This window comes from Tauraco erythrolophus, chromosome 4 (genome assembly GCF_009769465.1).
Source record: "Tauraco erythrolophus isolate bTauEry1 chromosome 4, bTauEry1.pri, whole genome shotgun sequence".
Classification (NCBI taxonomy): domain Eukaryota; kingdom Metazoa; phylum Chordata; class Aves; order Musophagiformes; family Musophagidae; genus Tauraco; species Tauraco erythrolophus.
The window spans coordinates 2,566,183-2,592,101 of NC_141468.1; the positions used below are offsets into that span (position 1 = coordinate 2,566,183).

Consider the following 25,919-nt stretch of genomic DNA (forward strand, 5'->3'; position numbering starts at 1 on the left):
GCTGAGCATCACGGGACTTGTAGTCCGCGCTCCTCCCCCCCGCCGTGAAGTTCGACCCGAAAAAGTTTTCCGCACCCTTTCCGGGTGCCTCGCCGCTTTACAGCGGGGGCGCGCCGTTTCCATGGCGACGGCCCCGCAGCCAATAGGGAGCAGGTTTCTGCGCGGCGGGGGCGGGGTGAGGCGAGCGGCGGGCCAATAAGGGGCGGCGTTGTTGCGGCGTGCGCTGGCAGCGGGGACGGCGAGTCTCCTTGGGGCCGTCCGTGGCCGCGGCCTGGTGGCGCCGGGCGAAGATGGGCGGCGGCGGGAGCAGCACGCGGCGCGTCACCTTCGAGGCGGACGAGAATGAGAACATCACGGTGGTGAAGGGCGTGCGGGTGAGAGCGGGGCGCCCCGGGGCTCCCGGGCCGGGGGTTCCCGCCGGGGCCTCACGGGCACTCGGGGCCTGGCCGCCCCGCGCTGCCCGAGCTCGGCCCGGGCCCTCCCGTGTCCCTTTTCCCGCCTCCCGGCCCTGACCCTGCAGCTCCGTCCCCTCACGCCTCGCCGGTGCTCTCCCCCGTGTCCATCCCTCTCCCGCAGTGACCTCCGTCCCTCTCCCGCCCCGGCGGCGCTTGTGCGGTTGGGTCTGAGCCGCGGCGCTCGGGTGTGGTCCGGAGGCGTCTGCTTCGGGGCCCCTCGCCCCAGTCTGCTCACCACAGACGGGGGCAGAGCAGCTCTGGGAGAGATGTGTAACTGGAGGAGCCCGTTTGGTCTGTCCCTGACCTCTGCATGGCAGAGGGAGCTTCTCCCTTTCCCATATCCCGCTCTCTTCCATGCGGTATATCGGACTTCCCATGTGCCTGCAGAAGCATTCCCATTCTTCTGTGTTCAACATTCATTTGGAGAGGAGCTTTTGCCGAGGGGTGTGTAGTGACAGGACAAGGGGCAATGGCTTTAAACTGAAAGAGGGGAGATTTCCATGAGATCTAAGGAAAACATTCTTCTCCCTGAGGGTGGTGAGGCACTGGCACAGGTTGCCCAGAGAAGCTGTGTCTGCCCCATCCCTGGAAGTGTTCAAGGCCAGGTTGGATGGGGCTTTGGGCAACCTGGTGTAGTGGAGGGTGTCCCTGCCCAGTGGCAGGGGGGTTGGAACTGGATGATCTTGAAGGTCCCTTCCAACCCAAACCATTCTGTGGGTACTGGGAAGATGTAGTTTCGCTGAGTAAGTGATGTTAGTCAACAGAGCATCCAAAAGTGGGATATAAACAATCGTTTACCTGTGTAAAACTAACTGTGTGAGGTTAAGTTGTGAAATCATGCTGACAAAATTATACACTTGTTAGATAACAGATTTTAGCAAAATCTTTGTAACACAGATTTCTGCCAGTGAGAGACACTCGTGCTGTAGGTTTAGGAAAGAATTGGCTAATTAAAAATAATTCTCATGGACAGTCAAAACAGTATTTTGAGAGCTCGTGTTTGAGGAAACCAATCGAACATTTTAAGTTGGAAGCCAAAGCTTTCATGTTATTACTTTAACTTACGTTAATGTTTTCCGTGGGCTGCAATAGATCTGAAGCTGGACGTTCCTCTTATGTTTGATTCTGCATAATTTGTGGCAGTATTTTTGTGTGTGCATGTGTCCACATGAGAATGAACTGAGTGGCTGACCAGCTTGCCGTGACCACTGGTGTTGCACAAGTGTTTTGAGGACTTCGTCAGGATGAAGTTCCTCCTGGGTTAAGTGCTCTGCACCTGCATGGTGTGATACTTGACTGTCACCCAAATAACTGAGAAAGGCAAAAAGGCTGATTAATTACAAACAACGTGTCAAAGGGTGTTGTTTCCTTTACCGTTCCCTGTGTCCTATATTTTGTCGTATCAGTTCCTTGTCTTCTGTGAAAACCAAAATGATCTTGTTCAGCCTGGTTGTTTGCACTCAGAGATGAGTGCTGACCCCACAACAAAGGGGAAATAAAAAGCTTTGTTTTGCATAGTTGATAAAATTTTAGCGTCTCTCATGTCTTATTTTGGGGCTCTGTTCTAATTTTTTAAGATTTTACTTCACTTTTTGTAGAATCTCAGAATGGTTTGGGTTGGAAGGGACCCCAAAGATCGTCTAGTTCCAACCCCTCTACCATGGGCAGGGACACCTTCCACTACACCAGATGCCCAAGGCCTCATCCAACCTGGCCTTGAACACTTCCAGGGATGGGGCATCCACAACTTCTCTGGGCAACCTGTTCCAGTGCCTCACCACCCTCAGAGTGAAAAATTTCTTCCTTATATCCAATCTAAATCTCCCCTCTTTCAGTTTAAATCCATTGCCCCTTGTCCTGTCACTCCATGCCCTTGTCAAAAGTCCCTCTCCAGCTTTCCTGCTGGCTTCCCTTTAAGTACTGGAAGGCTGCTGGAAAGTCTCCTTGGAGCCTTCTCTTCTCCAGGCTGAAGAGCCCCAACTCTCCTAGCCTGCCTCCATAGCAGAGGTGCTCCAGCCCTTGGATCATCTCTGTGGCCTCCTCTGGACCTGCTCCAGCAGCTCCATGTCCTCTGTCCTTCCCCCTTGTGTTGGGGACCCACAGAGCTGAACGCAGCACTGCGGGGGGGGTGGGGGGGGTGTCTCACAAGAACAGAGCAGAGGGGCAGAATCCCCCCCTCGCCCTGCTGCCCACGCTGCTCTGGATGCAGCCCAGGACACGGTTGGCTTTCTGGGCTGCCAGCGCACGGTGCCGGCTCACTTTTTGGGGGAAAAAGAGGGGTAATGGGATAAAGGAGGAGACACATTCTGACTCTGGGATGTTTTTCAGCTGTCTGACAGTGTCATTGATCGCATGAAGGAACCATCTTCACCCAGTGGAAGGCCACAGTCTCAGCAGCCATCATCTGGTTCAGGTATGCCCATGTTTTCCTGTTTTTTAACACGAGGAAGAAAATCGAGTGTTCCTTTCAGAGCGTTGTAATGGACTTGTTGCCATTTTGTAGAGAGGATTTTTTTCACAATAACTTTTTTGCTCATCTCCTTTTGAAGAAGGAAGTTTGTAGGCTTCTAGAGGAGTTATATTACTCTTTACTTGCTTCTGACATTAAAATGCAAATCAAAACTGTCTATTAGACTTGGTTTTCTAAGGTATTATCCATTGTTAAAGACTTTTTTGTAAAAAACAGAAAAAGTAAAAATCCATTCCAAGTATGTGTTGAGTTCTAAAGTGAAAATTCTGGCATACATAATCAACACTGAATTTTGGTGGTACTGAGCTTCTGTTGAAATATGCTTAAGCAAACATTAAAAGCATAATATGCTATTTTCCTATCATGAAATGGTGGAAATAAGTCGCATACAGCTTATTGAGATGGATGGCTCGAAATGGAGGCTTTCTTGGCATTTTATATTTCATTGGGCAACCTGGTGTAGTGGAGGGTGTCCCTGCTCATGGCAGGGGGGTTGGAACTGGATGATCTTTGAGGTCCCTTCCAACCCAAACCATTCAGTGGTTATTGAGGCCTGTTCAAATGCCTGTAGCCTGGTTTAAAACGCTTCAGCACAGTGAACACGATGTGGCTACTGAAGGAGTAAAAGCGAATGGCAGAGATTGGAGCATCTGATTTGTGTTTGTTGACTGTGGGGAACCTGCAAGGTTCAAGTAAGGCTTCTTAGCAGTCCTCTAGAGATTTTAATGGTACCAGTATTCCCTAAGGCTGGTCACAAGGGGTGTTCCCCAGAGTGCTCAGTACTGGGGCCAGTTCTGGTTAATATCTTGGTCCATGACCTGGATGAGGGGATCGAGTGCACCCTCAGGAAGTTGGAAGACGGCACCAAGTTGAGTGGGAGTGTTGATCTGCTTGAGGGCAGGAAGGCTCTACAAAGGTATCTGGACAGGCTGGATCCATGGGCCGAGGGCAATTGTATGACATTCAACACGGCCAAGTGCCACGTCCTGCACTTGGGTCACCACAACCCCATGCAAGGCTGGAGGCTTGGGGAAGAGTGGCGGGAGAGCTGCCTGGTGGGAAAGGACCTGGGGGTGTTAGTCAACAGCTGGCTGAATATGAGCCAGCAGTGTGCCCAGGTGGCCAAGAAGGCCAACAGCATCCTGGCTTGTATCAGCAATAGTGTGGCCAGCAGGACTGGGGCAGTGATCGTCCGCCTGTACTCAGCACTGGTGAGGCCACACCTTGAATCCTGTGTTCAGTTTTGGGCCCCTCACTACAAGAAAGACCTTGAGGTGCTGGAGCGTGTCCAGAGAAGGACAATGGAGCTGGTGAAGGGTCTGGAGCACAAGTGTTATAGGAGCGGCTGAGGGAACTGAGGGTGTTCAGCCTGGAGAGAAGGAGGCTGAGGGGAGACCTTCTCACTCTCTGCAACTACCTGAGAGGAGGTTGTAGCAAGGTGGGGATCAGTCTCTTCTCACCAGTATCAAGCGATAGGACAAGAAGAAATGGTCTCAAGTTGCACCAGGGTTTAGATTGGATATGAGGAAAAATTTCTTCATCAAAAGGATTGTCAGGCATTGGAACAGGCTGCCCAGCGAAGTGGTGGAGTCACCATCCCTGGAGGTGTTTAAAAGATGTGTAGATGTGGTGCTGAGGGACATGGTTTAGTGGAGGACTTGGCAGTGCTGGGTTAGCGGTTGGACTTGATCTTCATGGCCTCTCTTCCAACCTTAACGAGTTTATGACTCTAAGGGCCTTTTGCTTTGATACTTACAGAAAATCCCACCAAAACTTAACACACTGATTAAAGACAAGTCCTGTGGCACCAGTGGGCCTTGCAGCAAGACTCGAATGACCAGAATGTAACATCTTCCCTTCATCTGAGGGATAGAAAGTTGGTTTCCTGTTGCTTAATTGAAGGTGCCTGTGGTGTAGATGTTTGTAAAAGGACCTTTTTGGGGGACAATTCATGTGACTCCTGAGAATTCTGTTTGAGGATGAGATGAATTTTCCTCTAGGAATACCAGGGTGAAGAGGTTGGGTAGAAGCATCCAACCTTGTCAGGTGGATCCGACGCAGGATGTTTTACAAATATCTGAGCTCTCAAAAGGTGCTGGCTTGGAGGTTTGTTTTTCCACCTTATGACTAAGAAGGCAAGGGAAATATTAGTGATAAAAATAACTTAAACTGTCACCTGGCTTGTGAAATGTAGTTTGCCCAGTAGAATTTTGTGCTTAAGTAAGGTTTGAATGGAGTAGAGCTGTAGTTTCATGCCTTGAGTGCCAGATTGTCCATCTTTCTTCTTTTTTTTTTCTTTTTTTAAATAGTAGCCTTTGCTATATTCGTGTGTTTCACTGTGGTGAAGAAATTATTCTAGATAAAGGATTTATATGAAATAATACTTGAACATCCTACCTGCTTTCACAGTGGTGCTTGTTGCTTTTTCATCCTTTAACCTGAGTTATGGACGGAGTCTTGTCAGTAAGCATCTGTGATTTTTTTTTTTTTTGGGATGTGGTGACTAGAGATGAAGGCTGTAATACCCCGGTAATTCTTTGCTAATTCACAGTATGTACATATCTTGATCCTTTATTTTGTTTCTCTGCGTGGGTTGGAAATAATGCTTTTTTAAATTTATTTTATTTTTATTTGTTGAAAGGCTTAATGAATCACTTGACTGTTTGCAAGCTTGGGAAGCCTGATGCGTGTTTTTGCTTTAAGAACTAGTGATTTGGGTGAAGTGCTTGTATTTCCCCAGAAAAGTCTAATCTGTGTTATACCTCAGTTATTAAAAGGATTTGAATTGAAGAGGATTAAATTATACTTAAGTACATGTTACCACACCCGCCATTCCTCTCTCATTGAATGTTTTCTGATGAGGAATTACAAACTATTGAATTTCTTTGATGCTGTAAGAGCAGTCAGCCTGTTTGTTGATTTTGTAGCTACACCTGGCTTGTCAGGAGTCTGCGTTTGGCCGATGAGGTGTCATCACAGGAAGGGCCCTCGCTTCAAAGATTGTGTTCTGGTCACTGAACTACTCTGTGATAATGGCTGTGGGCTGGATCCCAAATCCGGAGATCTTTCCGTGATGTAGCAGTGAGGGGGCTTGGTTTCTTGGGAAAGCCTCTTGCACTGATAAGAAGAGACCTTTCTGCAGGCTCTCCTGTGGATGAGAAGCTCAACATGAGCCGGCACCGTGCGCTGGCAGCCCAGAAAGCCAACTGTGTCCTGGGCTGCATCCAAAGCAGCGTGGGCAGCAGGTCGAGGGAGGGGATTCTGCCCCTCTGCTCTCCTGAGATACCCTTGCAGTGCTGTGTTCAGCTCTGGGGTCCCCAACGCAAGAAGCACATGGAGCTGCTGGAGCGGGTCCAGAGGAGGCCACAGAGATGATCTGAGGGCTGGAGCTATGGAGACAGGCCGAGAGAGTTGGGGCTGTTCAGCCTGGAGAAGAGAAGGCTCTGGGGAGACCTTCCAGTACCTGAAGGGGCCTGCAGGAAAGGTGAAGAGGGACTTTTGACAAGGATTTATAGTGACAGAACAAGGGGCAATGGCTTTAAACTGAAAGAGGGGAGATTTGGATTAGATCTAAGGAAGAAACTTTTCTCTCTGAGGGTGGTGAGGCACTGGAACAGGTTGCCCAGAGAAGTTGTGGATGCCCCATCCCTGGAAGTGTTCAAGGCCAGGTTGGATGGGACTTTGGGCAACCTGGTGTAGTGGAGGGTGTCCCTGCCCATGGCAGGGGGGTTGGAACTGGATGATCTTTGAGGTCCCTTCCAACCCAAACCATTCTGTGATTCTATGATTCTTCCTGTCCTGTCTATGACTGGAGTGACAGTGACTGATTTTTCTGACAGTGGATCACTCACTGCTTCCAAAGTGAGTTTTCCAAGGATGGTGGTGTTGGAGGCTGGCTTTGGCTTTTGCAGTACCAGCTGGGCAACTTTCGAACTCGGCAGTTTGTTAGCCTGCATTTATGTCTTTAGATATTCTAGACAAATAACACTTTTCTGCAAAAATAAGGAAGATGTCTAGAGGGAGAAACATTAGAGTTATTAAAACCAGCCCTTTCCTTAAGTCAAGCCTTTGATAGCTTTTGGTGGAGGAATAATGTATTGGATTACATGAAAAAATTTGTATCTTGTTGCTTGCCAATATATGATGCATTTATTGACTTCAGTTTGGGGTTGGAAAATGAAATTACAGACACTTACAATGAGATCTGACATCTAAATACAACGTCTTAAAGCATCCTAGCTTGCTTGGATCATTTTCTGACTTCTGAGTAATATTAAATGCACTAAAATATTTAACAAGTGTAAAATCTTTAAAGTATGTCTGTAATTCCTAAAGCAATATTGATGAAAAGTAATTTAGTCAGACAATGAGTGCTTTTTTTTTTCCCTGAGAGTGTATTATACCTAAAGCTCTAGTCATAGCAGACAAAGGGAATGGTTTAATTCATTTTAGCTTAGTGGGTATCTGAAAAGCTAATAGTCTATTGTGGAAAAAATAGAAGAATAAATGCTTAAATTATCAAGAGTCTCTGCATCTCGGCCATTTTTGTCCCTTTGCAGAAGCAGATGACACTGAGTATACGGCGGATTTTTTCTTCTTTTCTTTTTAATGTATTTTTGACTGCATTATTTATTATTGTTACTACACTGTCCTCGTGAAAACACACTGGTAAAGGACCTGTGTCGTGGAGGACTATATATTGTGTAGGTGTGTAATAAAGCGAGCGCTGCTGATGCCTCCACAGAAATTGCGTCAGGCATGGCGTGTTTCCAGGGGAGGAAAATATGTTTCTTAGCCTCGTTCGTTTGTGCGGAAGGATGCCTTTAATTGTGTACTCTGTTGTGTTGGTCTGTGTCTTTTGGTGGAGTTTTGGTTGGCTCAGTTGGAAACAAAGTATTGCTTGGATGTACAGGAATGAGTATTTGATGGATCAGGTTCTAATCTGAGATGGAACCAGGATTTAAATGAACTTTACGGGAGCAAACCTCAGCTTGTGAAGAGAGCTAGTTGGTAGGATCTCATAGGAGGCAACTCTGGTGGGTAAGCTTGGGAATCCTGGATATCCTGGGCTGCATCCAAAGCAGAGTGGGCAGCAGGTTGAGGGAGGGGATTCTGCCCCTCTGCTCTGCTCTCGTGAGACCCCACCTGGAATCCTGCGTTCAGCTCTGGGGTCCCCAACATCAGAAGCACATGGAGCTGCTGGAGTGAGTCCAGAGGAGGCCGCGAAGATGGTCCGAGGGCTGGAGCACCTCTGCTCTGGAGACAGGCTGAGAGAGTTGGGGCTGTTCAGCCTGGAGAAGAGAAGGCTCCAGGATGATCTTATTGCAGCCTTTCAGTACCTAAAGGGGGCCTACAGGAAAGCTGGAGAGAGACTTTTGATAAGGGCATGTAGCAACAGGACATGGGGCAATGGCTTTAAACTGAAAGAGGGCAGATTTAGATTAGATCTAAGGACGAAATTCTTCACTCAGAGTGGTGAGGCACTGGCATATGTTGCCCAGAGAGGTTGTGGCTGCCCCATCCCTGGAAGTGTTCAAGGCCAGGTTGGATGAGGCTTTGGGCAACCTGGTGTAGTGGAGGGTGTCCCTGCCCATGGCAGGGAGGTTGGAACTGGATGATCTTTGAGGTCCCTTCCAACCCAAACCATTCTGTGATTCTATGTAGCTGTTGTGGCAAGAATACATTCCAAGGAATATTTGGCAGTGTTGGTGAGTAAGGTTCATCCTGCTGCTCCTGATGAAGGAAGTAGGTACATGGTGTAGTACATTGGCGTATAGAGGAGGGGCAGCGTCGTCAGAAGGTCATTGCTTCTGACGCCCAGGTGATGATCTGCTCAGGGTATATATTTTTTGATCCATAATATAAATTTGAACAAGCCATCTTGGGTGTTCTTGCATATGTGATGCCACAGTGCCCACTCCTGCTGTCCTGTGTCTTTCTGGGTTGCCACTTAGTTGTCGCAGAGTTTCTTGGAGATAACTTGATTTTCGGTGATGTGTATTGATATTCTTTGGGTTAAGGGTTCACTATTGATGGAAATATTTTATTATGAAAAGGTGAAACATCTTGTAACTCACTGGACTGCTAAAGATGCCAAACTTTAATGCTGTCACTGTAACAGCAAATCTTTAGTTGAGCCTGACGTTCGTGTCACTGCATTGCAGGAGTATAGGGAAGATAGAATTATGCATGGGAGATGAAACAAATATTGCATAAATTAAAGTTCTCACTGTCTGTGAGACATGTGAGGTGTTGTGGGAATGCTTTCAGGTAGCTGGCTAAATCCTTGTAAAATGGTACTGAAATCAGAAGGAAAAACCAGAAGTAATGCATCTTACGCATCTGGTTTTGTTTTAGTTCGTAGTGGAGTTCAGGGCTGTGGGAGGGCTTGGTTCACTCTGTGTCCTTAAAGGACAGTGTTAACCTCTTTGAAAAGATGGTGCATAATTCAGGGGGAACTGGGTGGACTTGATGGACATGTTAGAGAACAGGCAAAAAGTCTGAATTTAAGTTTTTAAAGACTTGGGTTACTGAATGTGGAAAAAGTATGTAATTTTATAAGAGGAACGTCTAGAACCTTATGAATGCTCGTCTTGCTTATGAACAGAATCGTTTTTAAGATGGAGATGCAAAAACCTTACTGTGCCTGGCATATTCTGTTGTACTATGTTCCCAGTGTTTGTCCAATTCAAAAGTAGGGTTTTGGTTCTTCACTGAAGAACTGTCTTTGAGATGTCATCAAGGCTGCACCTTTGGGCTGCCCACTTTAATTGCATTTTGAATGCTGGTATGTCCTGTGGAACAACAGACATTTTCTACGAATGTCCAAAGGTAGAACAAGAAGGAATGGCAAAAGGCGTTGGAACTTCTCATGCGAACGTTGTGTATTTAAGACTGTGGTCTGATGTTATAACTCGCCTCATCTAATGGTCTCATGTCTGATCATGACACCCCCCTGCAGTGTTGTGTTTGGTTCTGGGGTCCCCAACACAAGAAGGACATGGAGCTGCTGGAGTGGGTCCAGAGGAGGCCACGAAGATGATCCGAGGGCTGGAGCACCTCTGCTCTGGGGACAGGCTGAGAGAGTTGGGACTGTTCAGCCTGCAGAAGAGAAGGCTCCTAGGAGACCTTCCAGCAGCCTTCCAGTGCCTAAAGGTGCTACAAGAAAGCTGGAGAGGGGCTTTGGACAAGGGTGTGTAGTGATAGGACACGGAGCAATGGCTTTAAACTGAAAGAGGGGAGGTTTAGATTAGATCTAAGGAAGAAATTTTTTACAATGAGGGTGGTGAAGCACTGGCACAGGCTGCCCAGAGAAGTTGTGGCTGCCCCATCCCTGGGAAGTGTTCAAGGCCAGGTTGGATGAGGCTTTAGGCATCTGGTGTAGTGGAAGGTGTCCCTGCCCATGGCAGGGGGGCTGGAACTAGGTGATGTTGAAGGTCCCTTCCAACCGGAACCATTCCATGATTCCATGTCTGTTCCTGTAGTGACTTGGTGTCCAGTGATCTGAGCCATCAGAAACACCCTGTGAGCAGAGTTTTGTACCAGCTTGGCTCCCTCAGTCGAGCCTTACGTGTTCAGAGAAGGGAAACAGGAGCACACGCTGGAGCCACAGTGTCACAGCTTTGCAGAATTTGTCAAACTTACATTTTTCTTTCTGGAATCTGCTGCTTAAGCAACTTCACTGCTCATTGTTGAAGTGCCAGCACTAGTGGAAGGGAATAGGCCTGATCATGCAATTAATGGATTAATTATTTTTTTTTCCCTAAAGAAAAAGAACTTTTACAGCTAAATTAGTAATAGCAATTTAAAAAAGCCAACCCAACCAGCCCCCCAAAATACCTTATTTATGTCTCAGTATAGCAGTGGGTGCATGAAATACACTGGAATATGCTCCGATAAATGGCATTTGTGTTAGTTAACCCGGAGGTTGGCATGATGTAAATTTAGCTCAAGTTAGATTGTGCAGTTGGAAGGATGGACCAAATGTAGAACAGGTCTCTGTCTCTCCTTTTCTCCATTTCTTTCTTTCATTGTAGTGAAATGATCACGTTCAACTTTGGATGAAAAAAGTGGCCTGTGTGTGAATTGCTGTAATTGCTTCCCACCCCCCTCTTTCCTTCTGCTTCTGCTATTGCTTCATTTGTTGTTTTTCAGTGTTGTAAAGGGAGTTAAAGAGTGAAATTCTGAGGTTTGCAAGAGTTTTACAAATGGAGGAATTAGGTTTTTGAGAGCTTGTGGGACTGAGTTTTGGTTGGATTTTTTTCTGCTCTCCCTGAGTGTCAGGGTGAGAAAGCAAATATATCCCGTGAATATTGTCAAATATTAGGGGGGCACTTGATTGATTTATTTAAGGATTCTCATTTTACAACTGATAGAGAACTTGTGATATTCCAAATGAAATGTAAAGAAAGAATATTTGATGTGTCAGGTCCTGTCCTACTCGTATGCATAAGTAACTGAGTCTTAGGCCGAGGTAGATTCACTGGAATGTCAGTCAGCATCTTTTATAGTTTTTTCTTTTACAAATGGTTTTCTGTGTGTGTGGCTTTTTGCAGACAGGCAGAATTCGTCTTTCGATGGGCCTTCATTTAGAAGTGTCGTTTTTGTTTCTTTATGTTCCTAGAAACAGGTGATTCTTACGTACTGCACGCTGCGTGCTTTTTGCTCTCAAGTGGATTTGTTGAAATTAAATTTCATGCTGTTCTGCTTAAGGCTGTGTGTGCTCCATTAGGGTTCCCTCTAAAAATCTTCCGGAGTAGCTGCGCGGTACACATATAAAGCAATTTTGGTTGTTGCTCATGTAACAAGCATATCCAAGGAATTTGCTTGGAAATGGCTCGTGATTTCAAAGTTAGAACCACCTGCTTTTTGATGTGGAAGCACAAGATTACTCTGCTCTCATGAGGCCCCACCTGGAATACTGTGTTCATCTCGAGTCGCCAGCACAAGAAGGACATGGAGCTGTTGGAGCGGGTCCAGAGGAGGCCACAGAGATGATCCGAGGGCTGGAGCACCTCTGCTCTGGAGACAGGCTGAGAGAGTTGGGACTGTTCAGCCTGGAGAAGAGAAGGCTCTGGGGAGACCTTCCAGCACCTTCCAGTACTTAAAGGGGGCCTATAAGAAAGCTGGAGAGGGACTTTGGACAAGGGTGTGTAGTGATAGGACATGGGGCAATGGCTTTAAACTGAAAGAGCGGAGATTTAGATTAGAGATAAAGAAGAAATTTTTCACCCAGAGGGTGGTGAGTCTCTGGACCAGGTTGCCCAGAGAAGTTGTGGCTGCCCCATCCCTGGAAGTGTTCAAGGCCAGGTTGGATGAGGCTTTGGGCAACCTGGTGTAGTGGAGGGTGTCCCTGCCCGTGGCAGGGGGTTTGGAACTGGATCATCTTTGAGGTCCTTTCCAACCCAAATGATTCTATGAGTCTATGATTGGTGCATGCTAAAACAGTCTTCCAGAAGTTAGCAGAAAATCATGTTGCAAAACAACTGTTGGTGGCTGGCATGTGATTCTCGTATTAATTTCTGGCACTGCAATAAGCTTAATCAAGAAAGGCAGGGAAGCTGTCTCTGGAAACACAGAGAAACAGATGTAACCTGGAAAAAGAGCTGATGCACAGTTCATGGAGCCTTTTGCCAAACAGCACGAAGTAAGGAGTTTTAGGGACTAACTGGTTATGCCTTTACACGTGGAATTGGTGCTGTTGCTTTTTACTAGTTCGGAGTACTGAATTGTTTGGAGTTAAATCCTTAAATTAAAGTTTTAGACCTTGAAGCCTAGACAGTCAGAGCCTCGCCTGGGGCTGAGCTGATTGAAATGCAGCCATGGTTTATCCAATGTTTAGGAGGCAGACTCATGGAACGACAGTGAGGGGTTATGGTTGGTTTTTTTTGTGTGTTTGTTTTGGAGTTTTAGGTTTTGGTGGTTTCTTTTCATGTTCAAATTAAATAAAAATCTATCTGGCAACATGCTTTTCTTTTTTCTTTTATTTTTTCTTAATTTTGGTTATATTATCCATTGGAAATCAGAATGTGACAGAAGATGACGACTGTTTGGGACACATTTGATGCGGTCCCTGTTAGAAATCTCCCATGTGTGTTCTTGCAGAAATCAGAGTTCACACGTGCTCAAGTTCTTGGTTCATATTGAGAGTTTTTCAGTGGTAGGCATTGAACTCTTTAATATTTCCTCTGAAATGTCAGCCTTTGACTTCTCTAGTCTGTGCTGTATCTGAGCACCAGAATAAACCCCAGCTATTTCTCCTTTGTCCTTCAGAGACCTTCCTGGGATTATGGGTCAGAAAGACCAGATAGCTGGCTAAGATAAAAGGATATGTAATTTAAAGGATTGTTGGAATAGAAGTCATTTGGAGCAGTTTGAATGATTTTTCTATCTTAAAGAATAAAATCAAATATATTGATAATTTTAATGAAATAAAAGCAATGACTAAATTAGAACTGTTTGCTTTCACCGGGATTAGTCCTGGTAGCACAATGCAAGGAAATTGTCGTTCTGCTGTATAGCATTCTCTCTGATTTTATAGTGAAGTATGTTCTTACCCAAATTATCTCTCTGCTGACTACAACTGTCAATAAAATGAAAAGAAGTGAGGGACTGCAATTGGGGGAGAAGATATCAAACTATTTCTAAGCCGAGGCTCCAACGAACCAGTAAGGAATGGTTGTGCAGGACAAGGAGACCTCCAGGTAATAAAACCTTGTGGTTTTAGCAGTAAATGCCACTCTTCTTTCCATCACCCTTTTTTTACTGGTTAGAGAATCTGCAGTGTGATATTAAAGCATACTTTAAACATGTGGTTTATCGCATTCAGATGAAAAGAAAAGCTTTGTTTTATTCTTTCATCTTCAGGCTGCAGCGAAGTGTTACTAAAACTCTTTATCGCTCGTCAGATCAGGCAGGTTAAGTATATTGTACAGTGCTGCTTCTTGAAAGCTTTGTGCTAGTTGTTTTTTTTTTTTTTGTTAAACAGGAGGTAACCACTTAGACTCCTTTTCTTCTGCCTCGAGGGAGCAGAGTGCAGTTTCAGCTACTGCTACAATTTCTATTCCCAGACTGGTTTGCATGTGCACCAAACTCCTTCGTTTTGTTCAGTCATCTCATGTTGGGATATATGACTCAAGTTTTGAGGAACACCAGACTGAAAATTGTACTTTTCAGGCATTGCTACCTTTGAGATCGAAATGTAAAAAATGGAGGAAAGACGTTCTTTCTTCCCTTTGCTTGCAAGGTTTGTTGTTTACTTCTGACAATGCTTCATGACGTCAGTTTATCTGACTCTCTTTTTTAGCTTTATAAACTGTTTGATTTCGCCTAATGTTAATAATCTGAAAATAAGCGTCTAACCTAAGCCAGTCATTTAGGCTGTGGGTGAGATGTGGTGGTTCATCCCATCCTGTGAAGGGCTTCTGTTGCTCCTTTATTTCTGGAGCTTTATACAAAAAGAGTTGAGATTAGTGTTTCATCCAAGAGGCTTGATTTTTTTTTTTTTATTATTATTGTCTTTTTTTCATTCTCTTTCTTTTTGGATGAGAAGGAGGCAGTTTATTGTAAGAGAAAGGACTCGATTACCCCTGATGTTACTAAGTGACATTTCTCAACAGAGGGAGATGGCACTGAGTATTCTGAAATTTAAGTAGGAAAAGCAGTATCTGCAGAAGTTGGTAGAAAGAATTAATAATGGCAGTGACTATACAGAAGAGTGACTTCAATGCTGATCAGAAACTTAAGGAAACTGTAATTTTTGGAGAAGCAGCACTGGATATCACATTGTATCATGTTAGTCCTCAGTCAAAACTTAGTTGACAATCCTCTGTTTCTGTGCCAGTCTGTCTGTTGAAGAGATTGGTGAACACACTGGCTCCTTTTAATCTGCTCTGTCATCTACAGAAGAAAGGAGCCAATGTTTTACTCAAAAGAAAAAAGTGAACCTCATATTTCCGAATTAACTGGAAGCATCTTTGCTCGCAACCGAGTTACTCCTTCTCCTTAGTACTTTTGTATCTGCTTTCTTTCCTTCTAGAATGCCTCTTTCTTTTTCATTGCACCTTTTATTTAATTCCTGAGTTCAACTCCTAGTATTTGAGATATTCTTGGATTTACTCATTCATGCTGGGTTAATGTGCTGCTGGGTGACTACTCGAGGCAGTTCATTCCTAGATTGGAGTTGGATCTGCTTGTTTTTGACCATATTGCTACTCACTACATCCTTCTGTAGCATCTTGTTTTTCTTCCTGCTGACAACTTACAACACTAAAAAGCTATCAGTGGTGGAAATGGTGTAAGTATTACATGAGTTTAGAGACTAGTCATTTGAAAAAGTCGGTTTTGTTAGCAGATCTCATTACCTGTTATTAAAAATGTAGGTGTTAGGTTTGTTGTTGTGAGAATTTTAAACATTTCAGCTTTTGTCCTTTATTTTTGTATACTTTCTGAATAATGAAAATAGTCAGAAACTTCATAGTCTCATGTTGTTTACAATCAGTTTTCAGTTCTTGTTACAAGCAGTGGTACCGTGCTGAAAACACTTCAGTTACCACATTGCAAGGCTGACAATACTGTAGGTGTCTGCTGACAAATCCGGTTTTGCTGAAGATGGAGGAAGACACGTTAAAATATTTTGTAAGTCGTCTCCACTTTCCTCAACAGAAACAAATCTTGGCTCCTGTACAAGGAGGGCAAGTGCCCTTGATGCTTTTGTGGAGCATATATTCGAAATGTGTGCGTTGGCTGTTCCTGATGTGAATTCTTGTGTCCTACCAGTGATATTACATGAAATAAATCTCCTGTCACTTTGGTGCTAAAACTTGACTTTCAGGTTTTTCTCTAGAGTAAACATGCTGCTGTATGGGACGTAGGAAACTGGAAACGTTATCCTCAAGACGTAAGAAAGTACTTACAGATTTCCTCGTGCTTCCCTTTCCAAGCCAGTGATTCATATTTACAGGACTTTGTTACAAATGCTGCTTAAAGGTTCTTATACATTGGACTTGAATTTCAGATCTTTTCCTTGTGTCCTTTTGGAGTCAGCAACAATGAGACCGAATGTGCTGTAGTTTGCGTCTGAGCTGAATAAACAGATTTGGGAATTACTGCTTTCTCTGCACTCATACAAAACCTCCATCTACGAGCCTGTTGTCAGAACCTGAAGGAATGAACAGGAGATTAGATCTGAGCACACCACAACAGCTGTTAAAGGTCCACTTTTTATCACCGCAGGCTGCTTCGTGCCTGCTTTTGGGTGGAGCAATTGCTTTCAGACTTTGGGAACAGTTCCAGTGCCCATGTCATTGGTAAATAAAATAATGACTTGATATCATAGAATCCTAGAATGGCTTGGGTTGGAAGGGACCTCAAAGATCATCTAGTTCCAATCCCCCTGCCATGGACAGGGACACCCTCCACTGCACCAGGTTGCTCAAAGCCCCATCCAACCTGGCCTTGAACAATTCCAGGGATGGGGCAGCCACAGCTTCTCTGGGCAACCTGTGCCAGTGCCTCACCACCCTCACAGTGAAAAGTTTCTTCCTTAGATCTAATCTAAATCTCCCCTCTTTCAGTTTAAAGCCATTTCCCCTTGTCCTATCACTACATGCTGTTGTAAAAAGCCCCTCCCCAGCTTTCCTGTAGCCCCCTTTAAGTACTGGAAAGCTGCTATAAGATCACACCGGAGCCTTCTCTTCTCCAGGCTGAACAGCCCCAACTCTCTCAGCCTGTCTCCATAGCAGAGGTGCTCCAGCCCTCGGATCATCTTCGTGGCCTCCTCTGGTCCTGCTCCAGCAGCTCCATGTCCTTTTTTTTTTTGGAGGTGATTACGCTTTTTTTGCTGAATACTCAGCTGCCACTGGAAAATTTCTACTCCCTTTCAAATTTAGTGCTAAGCTGTTAGTTTGCTTTAAATGTACAAAGCACAAGTTTGGCGTCTTGATTTCTCTTTCCACGCAACTCCAACCACTGAGAAGTCTGGTTAATGGGATCAGCAGATGTATTGATGAGTGTTATCCTTGGGTGAAACAGTTTTCTTCTTTTCTTTCATTAACCTTTACCTGCAAATACACACTTCCACTGCTTGTTTTTTTCACAGTATCGTTGCTTTATGGCCTCTTATATAATTTGTTTTTATCGTCCCTCTTTCCCAGAATAACTTTTAAAGTTAGTAACTGGTTTTATCCAAACTAGTCAGAAGTAGATTTCTCAAGGATAATGAATTTATTTACACATTTTCTGAAAATTTGCAGGTGGATTGGTGACAATGGTACTATTGCAGTGTTTCCTGATATGATAATTGACCAGCATTATATATCGTAGATTATCTTAATACTGTTGAACTGATTTGTACAGTGAAAATAACTACTGATGTATCCCAAAATGTGTGTTTCAACTTACTTTATTTGAACATTAAGACTTTTGTTGCACTCCTAGAAGTTTTCTCAAAAGGATATGTTGAAGGTGGATGGGGGAAGCTCTTTACTGGATGTGGATCTTCTGCAGAATGGTTACAACAGTCTTTCCTTCCAGCAAGTGCCCATACCTTTTCCATCATTATTGTCAATATTCTTTTTCCATCATTATTATCTTTTCCTAATTTAATTGTAGATTTGCCTCTCTGAGTCCCAAATCCTCCCCCTTCCACATTACCAGTGCTTTGAAATTTCTGTATTCATCTTTCCTTCCTCCTTCTTACTGGATTTCTTTACCAGTGCCTTCCCTTCAAAAGGTCTGGTCTCCTCATCCAGGAAGGGAATGGTACCTCTTGCTGTGTCCACCTGTTTGTAACCCTGTCTGGAAAAAATTCAGAGCATTACTGGTGAGAAAGGAAAGATGGTTTGGTAGGGTTGAGCTTGAGGAGCTAATGATCTGTGGAGACTTGCAGCAAGAGCTTCTACAGCCATACCGGATGCATCTAGAAGCATAGAATCATTGAAGTTGGAAAAGACCCTTAAGATCATCAAGTCCAACTGTAGAAAGGCAGAGCCAGGGGAATCCTGGAGAGCTACAAGACCACAGGAAACACTACATCAATGAGCCGGGGGGATTTGGGAGAACTTGGGTTGATGTGAAGTGGGGAGATGCTTTAGGGCAATGCATGCAAGTAGGCCAGACTGGGTTTTGGGAGGCCCTGGAGCTGGTGGTTGTGCTGCTGTTCTTGGCATGCTTTCTGATTCTTGGTTGTCACACGCATTTGAAATTCAGCAGGGAAGGAACTGGGTGCAGAAAGATGCCATTCTTTGAGGGCAGTAGTAGGGTAGGACTCCTAGTAGTTGCTCCACTCTAGTAAAATTCAAAGATAACTTCTTAAATTTGAAATGTTTTGTGATGGCTTTGAGTATCAGAGTAGTTGCGAATGAGTGGTGGCTGCAGGTTTTGGTGGGTGATGATACTGGTACAGGATGGTCATTTGGAACTATGGTCTTACAGCGTTACCTACTGGATGACCCCTTGGGAGACTGGGAGACCTGCTACAGGACATGTAGGCAAAACTCTCCTGTAGTATGTTGTGCTGATGTCTGACCAGTCAATACAAGCATGCTGGTGGGCAGTCCCTGTGTGCATAATTGGGCCAGCCATAAAATTCTCCTTCTTTGTTCAAATAGTACCATGACGTAAGACAAAGTAGGATTAGAGGAGGGCCATGAAGATGATCCGAGGGCTGGAGCACCTCTGCTATGGAGACAGGCTGAGAGAGTTGGGGCTGTTCAGCCTGGAGAAGAGAAGGCTCCGGGGAGACCTTCCAGCAGCCTTCCAGTACCTGAAGGGGCTACAGGAAAGGTGGAGAGGGACTTTTGACAAGGGCGTGTTGTGACAGGACAAGGGGCAATGGCTTTAAACTGAGAGAGGGGAGATTCAGATTAGATATAAGGAAGAAATTTTTCACTCAGAGGGTGGTGAGTCACTGGCACAGGTTGCCCAGAGAAGCTGTGGCTGCCTCATCCCTGTTCAAGGCCAGGTTGGATGAGGCTTTGGGCAACCTGGTGCAGTGGAGGGTGTCCCTGCCCATGGCAGGGGGGTTGGGACTGGATGATCTTTGAGGTCCCTTCCAACCCAAACCATTCTATGATTCTATGATTATTATGTGCAGAAGAGGAATAGAATCTAAATCGCAAGAAGCCAGGTTATCATGAATTTAGTTGCTTATGGGAAGGGGAATACTGTTGGTTTTTAATTGCACAAAGCAGAGAGAGAATTTCCTTTGGCATTTGGAGCTGTGGCTGTGCAGCTGGCTTTGGAAATAGTGTAAGCAATAGTGAAGGGGTTGAATGCCAGGAGAGTGGTGAAGTGTCAACGTCGTGAAGCTGTATCCTCCAGCAAATGCCAGTCTCTTTGGTTGTCTTTCTGTTTGCCTTGCCCTCTTTCTCCCGATCGATTGTTCGGATCGGTTTGCTACGTAAGGACAGACTCTCTCAGAGGGTGTGATAAGTTCATTCGGATTAACCGATACATGAATGTTAACGGAACACAAAAGTCAGTTTACTTTCAAAAGTGAGGTGAACAGACATTTATATTTTTCCAAACAGTTATTTGTAGAAAAGAAAAAATAAAAAAAACAGAGGAGAGTGTTATTCCTGGTAAGTGTGTACCATCATTTACACTCTGTTCGGAATGTGCGATATTAGAAAAATTTTTATTCCATTACCTATTAATGCTAACATGCCTTTCACTCACTCATTAGAACTTGTCACTTACCTTCTTTGGGTTGCAAGGCCTGTTCCCTGTGCTTCAAACCACGTTTATATAAAAAGCAGGGCCCCCTACCCCACAAATAGTTGGCACATGGACATTTGACAGTAAAATTCAATGCCTAGAGCTACTCTGAGCTTGTATTCCCACCGATGGAATGGCATCTGAAAATATCCTCAACAGAGGATTCTGATTCAGAGTGATGAGCAGCTTTGTGAATCTTCTTATTCCTGTGCAAAGTGACTGCAATCCAGAGCTGTAATGGGGTAAAATTGACTTTTCAGTGCCTCTGATGGTGTGCAGTCACAGCTGGAGAATCCTCTTCCAAGGCGATGGTAGTAGATGAATCGAACATCAAAATCTGCTGTTTACGTAGCCTTGACAGTAGGGAGAGTCCCTTCTGGGAGTGCTGGCCTGTGCAGTAGCAGTTAATAATTCTTTGCAATTAGTGATGACTTCCAGGTGTAAAACTGAAGAGATGATGTAGTTTATAAACCCTTTTACCCAGGGATTGTGTGTAGGAAGACTTGATTATTGCGCTGCCAGCTACAGTGGTGGATGTTCATTGAAATACTTGTGGTGGAAGAATTTATAAATGATTTTGTCCAAGAAAATAAAAGGGATACCAATAAATTTCCTCGTAACAGCAATAAAATAACTTTACAATAACAGCAATAAAATAACTTTACAATAACCTTATGAACAGTAAAGATCAGAAACTGGGCAACTTAAATTGTCCCGAAAGAACACTGTGTGCACAATCCTGTTGGAAGCAGAAACATAAAATCCTTCCCGTCCTTGCTTGCAATATGATTTTTTTTTTTAATGCGGGAAAACACAATCCTGATGCTTTTATCCATTCTATTCAAGAAGAAAATCCTTACAGTGTATGTGTCATAGGAATTACTAGCACGGACAGCTGAAATAGCAAGGCTATAACTGTTGTGTCCAGTCTAAGGGTGTTCTGCCAGTGACAGTCTTGTAAAGGCATGTGATACTTTGTTTATTATTATTATTTAATTACATAAAATGAACAGGACAGTAAAATGAATTATGGCTGAGTAGCCACTGAAATAAGTTATTTCCAATGTATACACTTGTTACAGAGAGGGGTGGGAAGGATGGATTATGAAGAAGGTTGGGCTGAAATGATTCACAACCTTCGAAGGGTGCTACGAACAGTTTTAAAAGTTACAATAAAACTTCCTGTAGTCGTGTAGCTGGCACAGCAGGAATTCCTAGAGAAAAGAAAGATTAGGTACATTTTTGTTAACTGGCTTCTTTAACTTAATCCACTTATTGGTGGTAAATGACTTATCTTGAAACATGACAGCTAATGAAATATAGTGCCTGTGTTTGATGTTTCTTCTCTTGCAGTACTTTCCTCTGTCTGTCACTGGTTATGTAGAAGTGAAGTCACAGAATCATAGAATGGTTTGGGTTGGAAGGGACCTCCAAGATCATCCAGTTCCAACCCCCTGCCATGGGCAGGGACACCCTCCACTACACCAGGTTGCCCAAAGCCTCATCCAACCTGGCCTTGAACAATTCCAGGGATGGGGCAGCCACAGCTTCTCTGGGCAACCTGGTCCAGTGCCTCACCACCCTCAGAGTGAAGAATTTCTTCCTTAGATCTAATCTAAATCTCCCTTCTTTCAGTTAAAGCCATTGTCCCTTGTCCTATCACTACACACTCTTGTGAAACATCCCTCTCCAGCTTTTTTGTAGGCCCCCTTTGGGTACTGGAAGGTGCTGGAAGGTCTCCCCGGAGCCTTCTCTTCTCCAGGCTGAACAGCCCCAACTCTCTCAGCCTGTCTCCATAGCAGAGGTGCTCCAGCCCTCAGATCATCTCCGTGGCCTCCTCTGGACTTGTTCCAGGAGCTCCATGTCCTTCTTGTGTTGGGGACCCCAGAGCTGAACGCAGCACTGCAGGGGGGTCTCAGGAGAGTAGAGCAGAGGGGCAGAATCCCCTCCCTCGCCCTGCTGCCCACGCTGCTCTGGATGCAGCCCAGGACACGGTTGGCTTTCTGGGCTGCCAGCGCACAGTGCCGCCTCAGGTCCTCTGAGACAGGGTGTTCTGTGTCAAGCGTGCATGTTTTTTGTAATGAATTCTGAGTTTTTTTGGGGAGGAAATTCTTGATGGATTTTTGACGATTGATTATATGGCATGGAAATTGCCGTAACCTTTTTTCAATAATCATGAAGTCTGGCTGTGCAGCAGGATGGCCTTGTCCTGTACAGACCTTTGCTCGTGTGTTCTCGCTTCTGGACTCCTACTTTGTTCTTCTATGCTCCCTTTCTCATGTGTGTGTTGGTTAAAAGAGCTAATTCCAAGTTTAGCCTTGGGATTTTCAGTCTTCACTGATAAAGCCTCTTGTCTTACCGCCCAAGCTGTGGAAAGAACTAGCAGGGACTGTGAGGATGAACCACCGCCCACTGTACTTGAAGAGCAGGTTCAAGAACATCTGAGGAACTTGAAGGTGCACAAGTCCATGGGACCTGATGAGATCCATCCGCGGGTCCTGAAGGAACTGGCGGATGAAGTTGCCAAGCCACTGGCCATTGTATTTGAGAAGTCGTGGCGGTCTGGCGAGGTCCCCGATGACTGGAAGAGAGGGAACATAACCCCCATTTTTAAAAAGGGGAACAAGGAGGACCCGGGCAACTACAGGCTGGTCAGCCTCACCTCTGTGCCTGACAAGGTCATGGAGCAGATTCTCCTGGGAACCATGCTAAGGCACATGGAGAGCAAGGAGGTGGTGGGTGACAGCCAACATGGCTTCACCAAAGGCAGATCGTGCCTGACCAACTTGGTGGCCTTTTATGATGGGGTGACAGCATCGGTGGACAAGGGTCGACCAACGGATGTCATCTACCTGGACTTGTGCAAAGCTTTTGACACTGTCCCGCACGACATTCTTCTCTCTAAACTAGAGAGGCATGGGTTTGATGGATGGACCACTCGGTGGATAAGGAATTGGCTCAATGGCTGCACTCAGAGAGTAGTGGTCAACGGCTCGATGTCCAAGTGGAGACCGGTCACGAGTGGCGTCCCTCAGGGGTCCGTGTTGGGCCCGGCCCTCTTCAACATCTTTGTCGGTGACGTGGACAGTGGCATGGAGTGCACCCTCAGCAAGTTCGCTGATGACACCAAGCTGTGTGGTGCCGTCGACACGCTGGAAGGGAGGGATGCCATCCAGAGGGACCTCGGCAGGCTGGAGAGGTGGGCCCGTGCCAACCTCATGAAGTTCAACCAGGCCAAATGCAAGGTCCTACATCTGGGTCGTGGCAATCCCAGGCACAAATACAGACTGGGCGGAGAATGGATTGAGAGCAGCCCTGAGGAGAAGGACTTGGGAGTACTGGTGGACGAGAAGCTCAATATGAGCCGGCAATGTGCTCTTGTGGCCCAGAAGGCCAACCGCGTCCTGGGCTGCATCAAGAGGAGCGTGGCCAGTAGGTCGAGAGAGGTGATTCTCCCCCTCTACTCTGCCCTCGTGAGACCTCACCTGGAGTACTGCGTCCAGTTCTGGAGCCCCCAACATAAGAAGGACATGGACCAGTTGGAGAGGGTCCAGAGGAGGGCCACGAAAATGATCCGAGGGCTGGAGCACCTTTCCTATGAGGACAGGCTGAAAGAGTTGGGGCTGTTCAGCCTGGAGAAGAGGAGGCTCCGGGGTGACCTTATAGCGGTCTTCCAGTACCTCAAGGGGGCCTACAGGAAAGATGGGGAGAGGCTGTTCAGGAGGGCCAGTTGTGATAGGACAAGGGGTAATGGTTTTAAAATAGAGGGAGGTAGATTCAGATTGGATATTAGGAAAAAATTTTTTACCATGAGAGTTGTAGAACACTGGGACAGGTTGCCCAGAGAGGTGGTGGATGCTCCATCCCTGGAGACGTTCAAGGCCAGGTTGGACGAGGCCCTGAGCAACCTGATCTAGTTGGAGATATCCCTGTTCCTTGCAGGGGGGTTGGACTAGATGACCTTTGAAGGTCCCTTCCAGCCCTAACCATTCTATGATTCTATGATTTTGTATTTTTTAATTTTCTCTCTTTCTATGGATTGTATACATCCATTTCTGTTTACTTGATTTTTCTGTTCGCTTATTAGAATGCAATCTTGGACATGTTAGTGAGTAATGAAAATTCTGCTTTTCTCATTTGGGTGTGAAACTCATGAAATGAGTTATTCTTGTTAAATACAGCTGTTAAGCACAGGCAGATAGAACCTAATTCAAGTAATCATGGGGGGGAAAACTGTGTAATCCTGCTCTCCTCTGTTTTTGCAGGCCCCCTCTTAAGTTTCTTGTTGGGATTTACTGCCTAAGTTACAACAACAATGGGATACTGAAAAGAGGATGCTACAAATATGATATGAACTAACTTTGCTTTGTTATTTCTAGATCACGTACCATCTTGTTTCTCATTTAAATTAGTATAAATTGATTGCTGTCCACATTTACATTGTAAAATAGATAACATGATCTATGCAAGAGCGCCTTTGGAAACTAAAATATTAAATATTTTTAAATTATGCACGCTTAATTGCATTGTTTTTGTATTTAATTATCCTATGAGCTTGTTTAAGTATTGCTGCACATTACCAATATTTAACAGCTAGTACAAATTTCTGTCCTTGGAGGCGTGCTTTATGTTTTTACTGAGTCCAGGGTTGTGGGAAGTGCCTGTAATTCTGAATTTAAATGGAGGAGTTGCTGTATGTGTTAGTAGTTAAATTAGTATGAGTCTAAAAATCGTATTATTATTTTTAAAGAATAACATTCTTAAGAATAAATTCTATTTTAAAAAGACAACAACCAGTTTAAATGCTGACCGTGTCCTGATCCATGGCTTATAATAAAGAAATTTGAGACAAATATAATAAAGTCACTCGTGAAGGCAACTGTTCTGGCACACGTAGGTACTTGTTTCTGGTAGTTCACTTGTACACGTACCAATAAACATCCTGAGGGTCTCCAAGGGATTCCTTTGTCGTTGGGAGAGGCAGGGAGAGAAACGGATACTTTGGTCTTTAAAGCAACTAACTTCTTTCTGGAGTTCTTTCTGTAGTGCTGATGGAATGAAGGGATGGTTCGTTATTTTTCCCATGGAGTGCAAGGACTATTTATAGGGTTAAAGGACAAGTACAATGGTATTTGGAAAATATCATTAAAACTTGTTGTGTGCTGTGAATGCTGATGCACCAACTGTTACCTCCTTGTTTCCTCTTGTGTGCTGGTACTAGCAAATCCAGACTTTTTCAAAAATAATAATTAAAGGAGGAAGAGTGTGTTTAATGGTGCCATTGACTTAACACCTAATTCAAGCACGTGAAATGTATTTGCTGTGGCTTTAATTGACATGGAAATCGTACAGTTTTATGTCAAAACTAGAGGTCTTACTATTTTCTATAGTGTGCATTGAATATTTATGACTTTCTTAAAAACTGATGTTTTTGGGACTCCAGGATAAGAGCTCCTTGACAGTGTTACTGATACACAAAGCAAACTAAAGTATGTAATTCTACCAGCAAATTTTATGCTTGTATGAGTTACCTGATTGACAGCTCTGATGAGCTGGAGCTTCTACAGATGCACAGCCAGCAAACATCATGGGTGGGTGTAGATGGACTGTCACGCGTTGATTTACCAGTGCACGTTAACCTGGACCTCAAGTAACCTATTTTGGAAGTGAGACAGATTTTGTTTCCATGGTTTGCTGCTTGAGACAACTTTGGGAAAGTCAGGAAAGGTAACAAGATTTTTTTCTTGTTTAACTGAATAAGAAATAAAATATATAATTTTTTTTCCCAGTCTAGTGGAAATTATGGTGTGCTACTCGAGTGCCTGTCATTTCTATAGTTGGCTACTCTTTCTGAATTAAGAGTAATGGATTTGATATTTTAGAATTACAGAATCATAGAATGGTTTGGGTTGGCAGGGACCTCAAAGATCATCTAGTTCCAACCCCCCTGCCATGGGCAGGGACATCCTTGTCCAAAGCCCCTCTCCAGCTTTCCTGTAGGCCCCCTTTAGGTACTAGAAGGCTGCTGGAAGGTGTCCCTGGAGCCTTCTCTTCTCCAGGCTGAACAGCCCCAACTCTCTCAGCCTGTCTCCATAGCAGAGGTGCTCCAGCCCTCGGATCATCTTCGTGGCCTCCTCTGGACCTTCATATTTTACATCGGCACTCAGTGTAGTTACAAAATGAGTGGCAAATTACTGTCATGGATTAGAAAAGGCTACGACAAAACAGAGGACAGAAAACACAAGGAATGGGAAAGCTGAACAGAGACTTTGAACTCT

General features: G+C 44.8%; 1 protein-coding gene across 2 annotated transcripts in view; it reads left to right on the forward strand.

The window, feature by feature from the left end:
* The first annotated feature begins 271 nt into the window (after window positions 1-271).
* Window positions 272-25,919, forward strand: part of CHCHD3 (coiled-coil-helix-coiled-coil-helix domain containing 3) — a 183,426-nt gene continuing 157,778 nt past the window's right edge. For both annotated transcript variants that reach the window (XM_086609932.1, XM_086609931.1), the window contains exons 1-2: window positions 272-374; window positions 2,784-2,868. In XM_086609932.1, the coding sequence (XP_086466058.1) occupies window positions 291-374; window positions 2,784-2,868 (169 nt within the window). In that variant the 5' untranslated portion in view covers window positions 272-290. The remainder of the gene's footprint in view (window positions 375-2,783; window positions 2,869-25,919) is intronic.